The sequence below is a fragment of the Castanea sativa genome, chromosome 11 (genome assembly GCF_040712315.1).
Source record: "Castanea sativa cultivar Marrone di Chiusa Pesio chromosome 11, ASM4071231v1".
In the NCBI taxonomy this organism is placed as follows: domain Eukaryota; kingdom Viridiplantae; phylum Streptophyta; class Magnoliopsida; order Fagales; family Fagaceae; genus Castanea; species Castanea sativa.
In genome coordinates, this window is record NC_134023.1 from 11,210,942 (window position 1) to 11,223,706 (window position 12,765).

The following is a 12,765-nucleotide window of genomic DNA, read 5'->3' on the forward strand; positions in this document are numbered from 1 at the left end:
AATTTAATATAGATAAAATTTTATCATCTAAATTTTACTATATATATATATATATATTAAGCCATGAATTTTCGATATAGCCTCTCTTAACCAATAAAATCACCCCTATAATTAAATCCCACGCAAATTAAAACACTCCACATTGTTATATATTTTTTCCCCAAAATGCAACTTATGTTTATGCTCTAATCTAATAAATTCATCTTATTTATTCTTCTCTGCTTCTGAATTTGCATTTAGGATATTATGCTAAAGGAAGTTTACTATAAAAAAGCAAAACAATAGACACCCATTTTAGTCCTTGATTCTCTTATGTAACTTTTAATTTTTTTTTTCAAATTCTCAAATTTTGAATTCTTTTATGTATGTTTTGATTTTGGGTTTTGGTTATAATATTTAATTTGTGAGTGTGTCAATTTTTTTTAATTAGACTATCGTTAGGTAAAAGAATTTGTTTTGAGGAACTATTTTGTTTATTATTGTTTGTGCTAGCTAGAAAATAGATTAAACATAATCTAAATAGGAATGATCAAACTCATTCCATATCTCATCAAGCCGTATATCGCACGGGAATAATAACTAAATGAGTTATTATTACATAATTTTAACTTTTTCAAATCACTCTCTTCATTAATAAATAAGAAATTATAAAAATAAAAAAATACAAAAGTTTTTATTGATAATTTTAATTAAAGATATTATATATAAGGAAAAATATACAAAATTATGCATTTTATATAATAATAATAATCCATTTAGTTAGAAACAAGTTCTAAAATTATGTAATAATAACTCGTTTAGTTATTATTTTCCAAAAAATATATATAAAGAAAATTCATGATGACTTTCACTGGTGTGTGTGTGTGTGTGTGTGTATATATATATATATATATATATAAAGTATACTCATGGACTTCCTCCATTACATTACATGTGACAATCTTCGGCATTATTCCTGTGAGGACAAAAGGTCCAAGGCATGTTCTTGGGCTTTGGGCCTGATCTAAGAGTATTTACTTGTCTAAGGAGGGTTTAGTGGTAATAATGATATCAAACTTAAAGGCCCACGAGCAAATTGTTGCGGAAGAGGCTGGTGGAAATAGTCTGAGGAGGGTTATCTCCTCGATTGAGTGAAGTGAAGGTCAAATGGTACGCCATGGTGATTAGAACAATATTCTAGAAGGTCTTGTGGATAAAGATATATTTTGCAAGGGCACAGAGAGGAAGAACAGATGGGTAATATCTTAGAGAAAGCTGCTACCACCGCATTAAAGGCTCTGCACCTACCTCTCTGGCCGCATTAATGAGAAATTGACATCTGAACAGTAGTGATTAGCCTTATAGTTATTGTTTGAAGATTTCAAGAGAGCAGTTGATGAGACAAGTATTTAGATCGGTGATCTGATCCATACGTAAGATGGAGAGAAGGAGGAGCATAGTATAAAAGGAAGAGAAAGACATTCAGGTAGGGGGATCAAAGAAGAAAGAGAGAAAATACTGTACACACCACCTTTTATAATTGTAATTTATCTTTAGAAGAAGGAAAGATAGTACAAATTATCATCGGCTTATGTTCGAGAAGAAATTCAGTTACATAAACAGTTCATTGCATGTGATTTGGTAATCTAACCCATCATTTTCGTTATCCAACATCCATAGAACCTAGATTTCAAGCTCACTCTCTACAAATTTCATTATATTGGACTTTTTGGGCCTATTTCCTTCATACTGTTGGGTTTGGGTACGAATTGTGACCTTATAATTCCATTATAGTAAACTAATGTTTGGTTGTGCTTTTTTTTTTTTTTGATACAAAAACAAAATTTTATCTATCCATGAAAATAAAAGGAATATAAGTTTGACATTTTAAAAAGTTAAAACTTAAAATGCCCTTCGGCTGGTGGCATGACAAAAGTAACGTGGGTAGAATTTATAATGTTTGGTTGTGCTTGAAAGATCTTTCATGAAAAAACTAACTATCATTTTTAATTTTTTACTTTTTTTTTTTTTTAAATGCCTTGTTTTTACTGATACTTTATTTTTTACTTTTCTTATATCATCATGAATCATGATGATATTAGAAAAGTACAACATAAAAAGTGAATAAAATTTATTAATGGAAAGATTTTGGCTCAAACGATAAAGGGGTAGAAGAATACCATAACAATCTTGGGTAAGTGAGAGGGGTGTGAGGGGAATTAAACCAAGACACTCTAGTTATTTTGTTTTTCTTTTTAAGAGACAATGTGATATTGTAAAGAATTTTTTTTTTAGCAAACTTTTATCGAACTTTTATTAAGGAACTGGTAAATCAGCTAACAAATACATGAGAAATATCTAGAGGAATAGAGTCCAATTAAGTTATAAATGAAAAAGAAAGTCTTAAACTCTTAACTCTGTTAGTTAAGGCATGTACTACAATACATATTACCTTGCCTAACAGAAAAGAAAAGTTAGTTAATTAAAACATACATAGCATTAGATATTAGTATAAAAGATTCACTTTCTCACGTACAAAGTCATGGATCACTAATTTAATGCTTAATTAAATTATAATTATTATCATAAAATAAATTTCAATATCCAAATAACATTGAAAATTGAGTGTGAGTTAATGAGATTTAAAATATGTGTTGTGTATCCAAAAGATAAAAGGTAGACCCTTTTGAATATACATTGCTGTCAGTTTCTTTAAGGCATTCTCCTATCTGTGTGTGTTAAAAATATTTAGTATTTTTAAAATAAAATAAAGAAATATATATATATATATATATATTATAATACAAAAAAAAGTGCATAGCATAATGCATATTTACTCAACCGAATTGTTAGGTTTGTGAATCTTGTGGTGAAGTTCATATAGAGGGCAGGATAATACTTAATATTTTTCTGTTTCCCCTTAAGGATGAACTGAACCAATTGACTTTGTCATCATCAGGGGTTTTTAATGACATTAATGTTTGTGTCCATAGCATTGATTGCTCACTTTAAGTACCTACAACTCAGCATTGCCTTACGAACAAAAGATATACGTATACGATCGAAATGAAGCAATAAGTGTGTGAAATTGTTTTTTATTCGGAAGAGGAAATCCATAAGAATTGCATTGAATTTTATCATTTAATGCCTCCCCATGACATTTAGTTTCTTCCATTTTTTTTTTTTTTTTACAAAAAAATTCACATTTAATTTATAGTATTATTCTCAAAAAAAAAAAAAAAGTATTTGTATACTGCACAACTTTCCAATCTAAGCAATCGTCATGACTTCATCATCTCAAAAGGGCTTTACAAATATTAAATGTTAGCATTGAAAACATTATGGTGGATCTTAAATACTTGCACCTTCCTTGGCCTCAAAGCATTAACATAATAATAACAACACAAGAATAAATGCAAACGTTGAATTCTATTTATTTAAGAGACAGCAAATACGACTCATGCATTCATTCAAATCATCAATTATGTGTTTCTCCTTTGATCTTCCTCTACACATTTCCCTCTTTGATTTTATTGGGCATTGTGCATTTAGACTTCTCAATATTCATTACTCTTTGACCATTAAAACAAAATAAATGAATGATGAAGGGTCATTCACACACCCTCCCTCGGGTGATCCAATGGTTTTAAAATTGTGGGAATAAAAAATATGGATTCCTCAATAGACGGAGGAGCTATTATGACAATATATAGGTTTTTTTTTTTTAATGAGTAATATTAAAAATACAAAAATTTTTACAAACGGCTAATAGAGTGATTAGTGAGTGATTATTGGTAAATGAAAAAAGTGATTTTATAGTTGGCTTAGATGAAAACTAATAAAAAGCTAACCACACCAACCGTTTGTAAAAATGTTATAAAATAGATTGTGATCGTAGTATTACTTTTTTTATTTTATTTTTTTACATGTATTGAAATGTCCTTCAAATTATCAATTCATTTTCTTCTAAAAAAAATTATCAATTCATCCGATTAACATTGTAATTTGAGATAATTGAATCAATGTGTTGATTTATAAAAAAACGATAATAAAAATAATAAGACTGCACCCTTTCACATACTCTTTTTCACAATTGTCATGTGTGGCTAAATGTGATTGGTAGAAAAAGTTGTGAATTTATGTAAAAGTGACATTTGCCACAAAGACAATAATGGTGTGATAAATGATTATATATTGTGATCTTATAATAACTATATAAAAAAATAATAATAATTGTATCCCTTATGATTTATATTGAGCATTAAATGAAATTAAAATTGGGGATAATGACATATTTGCCCTCGCTACTAATGGCAATCGCCTCTCAATAGATGGCAAGGGATACATAGATACAATTCTCTCTAATTTGGACAATTAATAATAAAATGAGGCAAACATTTATTGTAAAAAAAAAAAAAGTAATTTGCCCTAGAATTATTGCCTATATAGGATTGTTATGCTAATAATGCGCACGCACACACGCATAGGACAAGTCTCGTGATACCGAAATTGTAATCAACTTTTTTATTAATGAGTTCCAGAAATGAGTTTGTGAAATTTTTTTATAATAAAAGTTTGATATAAGCAACGGAACTTATATATATATATATATATATATATATATATCACGATTGAGGCTCTTAATTTTTTATTCTTTAATTAATAAATATTTTTACGTTATGTAATAAATAAATCAATCAATATAAAGAAGCAGAGTCTCGTGTATATTATTTATATCCTTTTGTCTGATAGTCGTACTTGTCTCATATGTGCAATAATGACCGTGATATGAAGGTTTGAAAATAAGGAAATTTTTTTTAAAAAAAAAAATCTTATTTTACTACTTACTAATTACTCTGTAAATAAACCTATGCTTGAAGAAGTTATTATTTATACCAGGAGAATTATTGATGTGGTCCTTCCTAACCAATGAGATAATGTTATTTATGTAAATATGTGTGTAAGCTTCTTAATTAGTGTAAGAAATAAAAAATAAAAATTATTAGATAATATCACATTTGCATAAATAACAACATTTTATTGGTTAAGAGATTAGAGAGGACCACATTAGCAGTTCTTCTAGTAGACCTAATAATTTATCATTTGCTTAATGATTGCATGACCTCATTGAAGAAATTTCATAAATCAATTGTCCAACACATTTTCAGGGAGGTGAATTAATATGGAGCCACCCCTATCTTCTGGCTATGTTATTTTTGTTAACCCACCAACTGTGGTGGAGGATGTGCTCGCTTTTAACAAGGTTGAGCTTTTTTATAATAGACTTATTTGTAATGTTTTCAAAACAAAACTTAAGTTGCAAGTTGTTATGAGTGAGTAAAAAATAATTTTAATAGTGAGTTTAAATTATCACTACGAACTTTTGGCGTGATAATCACTCCACAAGTATAAGTGCTTGTGGGGTGTAGAGAGCAGGGAGTAGGGTTCAAGTCTCCGGCAGGAAGCTTTACACACATATACACTTAGATTAGACTAGAGTAGAATTTTTATCTTGTATAAAAAAAATAGTGGATTCAAATTATAACTAATAATAACTTACTACCTAAAATTTGTTGTATAAAGATATTGTAGACATAACACTTTTTTTTTAACCCAAGCCCCATATAATTTTGTTATGGAAGGAATTCATAATTAGTTTCCTACTATATAAACAAACAATTTCTTCAAGGATATACAATAAAATTGAAAGAATACAAAATACAATGTCTTTCATTTTTGTAAGAAAAATGTTATGTCCACAATAGTTTTACAACATTTTCACCACAAATTTTAAGTGGCAAGTTGTTATTACCACCGACGATTTGTTGTAAAAATATTGTAGACGTAACCCTTCTTTTTTTCATAAATGGCTAAAAATGAAAGGTAAACATGATAATTTTGAAATGTATAGGGCCTAATAGCAAACATAATTACAATTGAAGGGTCAAAATGAAAACTTTGAAGTGTATATGGTCAAAATGAAAATAAAATCAAACATGAAAGACCAAAATAAAAATTATAAAACAGAAAATGACAAAATAAAAACAATCTCAAACTTTAGGGGCCAAGAGAATACTCTAGTTTGAATACTATATATATATATATATATATATATATATATATATTGATATAAAATAGAATTTCTACTTTAGCCTAATCTAAGTGTATATGTGTGTGAAGTTCCCTCTTGAAAACTTGAACCCCGGCCTTTGCCCTCCACACCCCATAAGCATTTATACTTGTAGAGTGACCACCGCACCGCACCAAGAGGGAGCGGTGGTGTCTGAATACTATATTGAAATGCAAGATTATTAAGAGTAATTATTAGATGCTATCAGGTGATGTAATGTTTTTAGCTCTTACATTCATAGTGGATAGTATTAATTAAATTTATGGTGAGGTTCACTATAAATGTCAAAATAACACTAATGAGTACAACGTTATTGTGTTTCAAGAGCGCCCAACAATTATCCAATTACTAATTATATATAAGAAATGCTCCATTTAAGACCATCGTCTTAACCACCAACCCCTTCCCCCCCCCCCCCCCCCCCCCCCCCCAAAAAAAAACCCCTAGATCTCACATTTTATTGAGCCGTCCTTGTTGATGGATAACATGAATCGTCAAAAAGAGTTCAATATTCTTCAACATTCTCTCTTTATCTTTTAAGATGACTTCGTTTCTCTAAGATTGAAAGAAAGATTGTGGGATCAAATATTGCTCTATAAATTTTTCACAGGTCACATGAAAAAGATGAAGGCAAAGTTCAACTCAAAGCTTCATTAGATAAGTAATCAGAAGGTAATAGAAGAATTAACTTGGTATTTTTTTAAATTTTTTGAGGACTAAAAATGAACTTATTGACTAAATTACTTAGAACTTAAACCAAATTTTATGGCTAAGAACTTTATAACATAATTGGTCAGTAGTTTACTTTTCAGTGTTCCAACAAAGATATCTATAGTTTAAATCCTATGAATTAAAAAAAAATATCATGGACTAAAATATATAAATCAACTTAAAAAAAAAAAGTACACATGAGTCAGTGCTTCGTTAGCCATGTAATTAAGAAAGCAAACTAACAAAAAGGTACCAAGAATGACTAAACTTGGCATGTTTGAATTTTTTTGAGAATTTTTTTTAATCTTCTTAAATTTTAAGGACTAAAATAGAACTTGGAAAATTTCCAGGAACTAGACATATATCTTCGTCTAAAAAAGAAATGCTCTATAAAGTTTTACTTAAGCTTACTTAAAACAGGTTGGAAATTAACAAGTAACAAACCAATGTTAACAGAGTTTAAGGAATCGAAGTAGTTTATGAGAAATGCTACATCTACTCTTTTTAGTTGTTAATAACAAATTATAGATGGTAAGTTGTTATTAGATCTAATTAAAACTCACTATTAACACTACTTTTTTCAACAACTAGTAATAATTTGCCACAAAAAAATTGTAGTGAAATTATTGTAAAAATGTTGTGAATTTAGTATTTCATGCAGTTAATTGTAGGGAAAAATTACACTTTACTACTCTAAATTATACTTCATGTTACACTTTACTACCCTAAATTATACTTCATGTTACACTTTGCACCCTAAAATTTTTGAACTCACATTTTGCATCCTAAATTATGACTCCTGTTACACTTAGCACCCTGTTGTTAAGTTTGCAGTTAATTTGGATGAAAATTCAAAGTTTAGGGTGCAAAGTGTAATAATGAGTATAGTTTAGGGTGGTAAAATATAATTTATCTTTTATTTATAAAGTATTGAAAAGAGAGACAATTAAGTATTTTCACATGGTGTCATATTTTTCCATCCAAGTTAACAGCAAACTTAACTTTGAAGTGTAAGGTGTAACAATGATTATAATTCCGGGTATAAAAAATGCATGTAAAATGTTTAGAATGTTAAGTGTAACATGAAATATAGTTTAAAGTAGTAAAATGTAATTTTTCCAAACGGTAAAGAACATGAATGCATAGCAAAGATTATAACATACAAGCCACCCAAAGTCACGAGGCAAAAACAGTAGATTTCTGTTACAATTATTTAATTTTGATGCTGATAAGGTTAATGATGTATATTTGTTTTTATTTGGAGGAAGTAAATGTTGATGCTACAAGGATCATTTATATATTTTTGGAAGCATCTTCAAATAATAGCTGAATATGTAATTGCATAACCAAAGTGTAAGTCTTTTGTCAAAGGGACCTGACATTTCCAACTTCACCATGCACACATAAATGCAAATTGGCTGGTATCAAAAAGCCGGCTTTAATTGTTCTTGGCCACATCTAGGAGAGGGGGGTTTGTTGTTTAGCCATCCCATCAGCTCTGATGTTTGACTCTTATGTATTTAAGTTTATGAATTATGATATGAATTGTACTATGGGAAGTGTACAGAAAAACTATGTAATAAAATCTCATTCTACAATAACAAAAAGAAAAAGAAAAACTATTTTTATAGTCAATAAAGTGAATTTCTTATTCCTATAAATCTCACAAACTAGTATAATAAAAAAAGAGTTCAAAAGCAATTAAGTAATTGCCTTTTTGTGTTCAAGCAAGTACTACATGTCTAAGTTGTATTCTCTAAATTTAGAATGTCAATTTATTTTTCTAAGTTCAAACGCCACCTTGTTTCAAAAGCTGCTTTTTTTTTTAATTTATTTTTTTTAAAAATTATATATATATATATAGAGAGAGAGAGAGACCAAAATTCACTTTATTCAAGTGTTTTATCTACCTAATTGTCTTTATATCTTTTTTTTTTTTGAGAAATATACGTACATATAGGAGAAAATGGATGAGATAAGAGAATACACTCACACGCCAACACCGAGGTAGTTAGTGTTGCAGAGCAAGTGATAAATCCCTTCTTAATATTACACTTTACCGATGTGGAACGACTCAACAACATTGAGTATCTTTTTTTTTTTTTTTGAGAAACACACACACACACACACATATATATATATATATATATATATATATATATATATAGGGGAAGGGGGATGTAATTGTCTTTATACCTAGCATTTAATTTTTGCTTTTTTGATAATTTGATTGTTGTGAGAGCATGAATTTGAACCTAGACGTATTTGTTGGAGAGAACTTAAATTTGATTCCATACTTGTTATTAAAAGAAATTGATTTGATCCAGACCTAATTGATTCTATATATAGAGCACTACTTTATTTTAATAATAATGTGATCATGATGGGAGGATAAATTTAAACCTTAGACATTTACATTAGAGATAACTTAAATTGAACTCCATACTTAATATTAAAAAAATTTCTATTATAAAAAAAATTCAACTCATATGCAAACATATTAGAAAACAAAAACGCAGTAAAACTTAAAAGTACAAAAATAATAGAATAAAATGTTTGATTTGCTTCCAGTACTTTTTTAATTAGAATATTTTTTTATTTAATAAGAAACTATCACATTATCCACTAACTAAATAAAATGAGAGATTAAAACTCACTACCACTTGCCATTATGTATTTAAAATAAAAGGTGACCTCTAATTAAAAAAATACTAAAAATAAGTCAAATTTTAGAATAAAACATAGTCAATATCCCAGAGATTTGGACAAATACAAACCAAGTCCATGACATCTCAAAATTAACCAACTTAATCTCTAATAACAGTGAGAAAGGAGAAAAATAAGTAACAATTTAAGGACTAAGTTAATTAATTTTGAAATTTTTTGAACTTAAATGTTATTATTTCAAAACTCAAAATTGTTGAACTTATTCCACCCAAAATAGTAATACTACTTTTTATTTTTATTTTTTTGGGCTCTAAACTACTAGTGGAATCAGGAAACGTACCAACAAAAACAAAAGGCCAAATCCTAATTAATGATGCAAAGATATCTTGTAGTATCCAATTAGTAATTTCCTCCCTTAGCATTTAATGCTATCCATTTACTTTTGCATGCCCTCATTCGCTGAATTCCCTTCCCACTCTTCCACTACCTTCCCCAATTAATTAATACTCACCAACAATAAATGAACATTTAGTCATACATTAAAAAATTAATCAATTTAATTAATGACTCTTTCAAAAAATACTAGTCCTACAAATTAGTACTACAATTTAATCAAAAATAATAAATATTAAAATAAAAAAAAAACTTTCTCCATTTATTTCATAACGGCCTCTATATATTATACATTCTCTCTTTGCGTATATAAATCTCTCTCTCTAAAAGCCAAAGCCAAAGGAAAAGCAAAAAGGCTTTAGCTTTCTGAGAGAAAAGAAAGAAAGAAAGAAAAAACAGAGTTTTGAGAAATGGCTGCTGACGTGAGCTCTCTGGTGCGAGTTCTCAATGGCTATAACAAAGAGGATCAACATCGGACGGTTGGGAACGATTCGAATTCTGAGAAATCTACGGCTCCGATTACTCGTGACTTGCTTGGTGGTGGGTCTAACTCTTTCTCTTCTTCAACCTCTAAGATTGTGGTTGATTCCCAGGAATTGGACCTCGACTTGCAGGTCCCAAATGGCTGGGAAAAGCGTCTAGACTTGAAGGTTTGTCCATTTTCTCATCTGGGTCTGTTTGTTTTCCTGGAAAAGTTGACCTTTTCATGAAGAAAACTGTGTTCTTTGCTTATACTTTCTATTTTTATATGTAAATATATATATATATATATATATATTTTTTTTTTTTTTTTTGCTTTGGATATCTGTTTCTATGACTTGGTGTTTTTTTTTTTTGAAGAGGTTTAAGTTTAAATGTGTTTTTTTTTTGTTTTGTTTATGAATAGAGGATATATTGATTCGTGTGTTGTGTAGAATTGTTGTCTTTGAAAATTTTCTGTTTTGTCCTTTTGTTCTCTGTTTGGATACAGAGAAATTGAAGGAAAACGAGGGAGTGAAAATTCAGAAATTTCCATTTTTGTAATTCTCAATCATATGCTGATGTGCACAACTCAAGTATATTTATTTTTTTGGAGCAATATTGACAACCCAAGTTAACTCATTCCATCACAATTGCTCTTAAAAATTGTACAACATATTTTCTTAGTTTGCAACCCCAAACCTTTTAATTTCCAGGTTATAAGTCAATTTTATGTTTGGCCCATGTAATAATTTGCTTAATTTCTTGGCCTTTATTGCTCTCTTTAAATGAATTTAAAGGTTTTCAATATTAGAGGATTGGAGTAATTAAGAGCATGAAGATGTTTATTTTCCATTTATTTCATTGTGGCTCTTCAATGTTTACCACTTCCGATCCCACTCTGTATCCTCTTAACAGTTTCTTTTATATCATCATTAATACCCTTTTCTATTTCCCTTGAATCTCTCTATCTAATAAATTCATATCTTTTATTAGAATAATCTATCATTAATGTCTAGGAATATCGGAATAAAAAAATTGGAAACTTATGATTTACTAATTACTAGTAGTATTTTTGACCTTGGGATGAGGGATCATTCGATGATACAAACTTTCTTTTTTACTATATCATGCCTACTTTAATCTTAACGAATTGCTATTAGTAGACTTTGAAAAAAAAAAAAGACTAATAGTAAAAAATGTAAGGCAATACTCTGTAGAAACTATTAAGATTGGATATATATGGTGCATTTAAAAAAGTGTATATACCATGGAATTCTCTTGAAAGGAGTAATTAGATTTTGCAGAATGACATTAAATAATTCTAAGTAGGAGTATGTTATGCTAATGGTGAATTTGTGTGCTTTTTCAATGGTTGCAGTCAGGGAAAGTCTACCTACAAAGATGTAACACCCCAAATTCACCTTCAATCTCAGACAAGAAGCACCAAATCAATTCAACAGTTCCAAAACTTCAGGATTTAAATTTTCCTCCATCACCCTCGAAAATCACATTAAATCTTTTTGATGAAACTCCCCTGGATTTAAAGTTGGTCTCATCATCATTGTCGTCGAATAATTATCAAAGCGTATGCACTCTTGATAAGGTGAAATCAGCACTTGAAAGGGCGGAGAAAGAGCCACCGAAGAGGAGAACATCATTTGGGAAATCATCACCATCACCTTCATATTCATCATCATCGTCTTCGATTAGAGAAACCCAAGAAGAAGATTTTGAAGATAAATTATTGTCATCACCAATGGCAGCAGGGTGTCCTGGTTGCTTATCTTATGTATTGATAACGAAAAATAATCCAAAATGTCCTAGGTGCAGTTCTGTTGTCCCATTACCGCTGATGAAGAAACCTAGAATTGATCTCAACATATCAATCTGAATGATTAAAGAATACTATGATTATGGCTTATATCCACTATTTTTAATTTTGTAGATGAAAGATGAGATTAGGGTTGGAGAATTAGATTTGTTAGTAAAAGAAGAATATATGTACATCATAAAGGGATGTTGCTAGTATTAGTATAGTTGATAGAAGTTTGATTCATTCAGAATCTTTTATCATATTTTCGTCCTTTATATTTTAACTGTCATCCCCCCCTCCTTTTTTTTTTTTTTTTTTTTTTGTATAGAAATTAAAGTAGCACTATTCTGATTTTAAAAATTTGTTGCACTTGGGTGAATTAAGAAGTAGAAAATGTGCATTGTCAAATATGGATTTGGTGATCTTGATGAATATCAATCAATTTCAATGTGAAATATCTATTTCTAGCAAGGCTTCCATCCGTTGCTTTGGTGCATTGGATAGAATACGATAACAACTCATGTTTAATGTTGGACACATGTCAAGTATGTGTTATGTCCAGCATATTGGAGCGCAGGATGCAAGAAAAATCTTTTATTCGCTTCTCTAA

At 29.3% G+C, this 12,765-nt stretch overlaps 1 protein-coding gene across 1 annotated transcript; it reads left to right on the forward strand.

Annotated features, from left to right (window-relative positions):
• Positions 1-10,191: 10,191 nt before the first annotated feature.
• LOC142615013 (uncharacterized) lies at positions 10,192-12,398 on the forward strand. Its single transcript, XM_075787662.1, has 2 exons — positions 10,192-10,530; positions 11,721-12,398. The coding sequence occupies exons 1-2, from the start codon at positions 10,291-10,293 to the stop codon at positions 12,231-12,233; spliced, it is 753 nt and encodes a 250-aa protein (XP_075643777.1). The 5' UTR covers positions 10,192-10,290; the 3' UTR covers positions 12,234-12,398.
• The last annotated feature ends 367 nt before the right edge of the window (positions 12,399-12,765 follow it).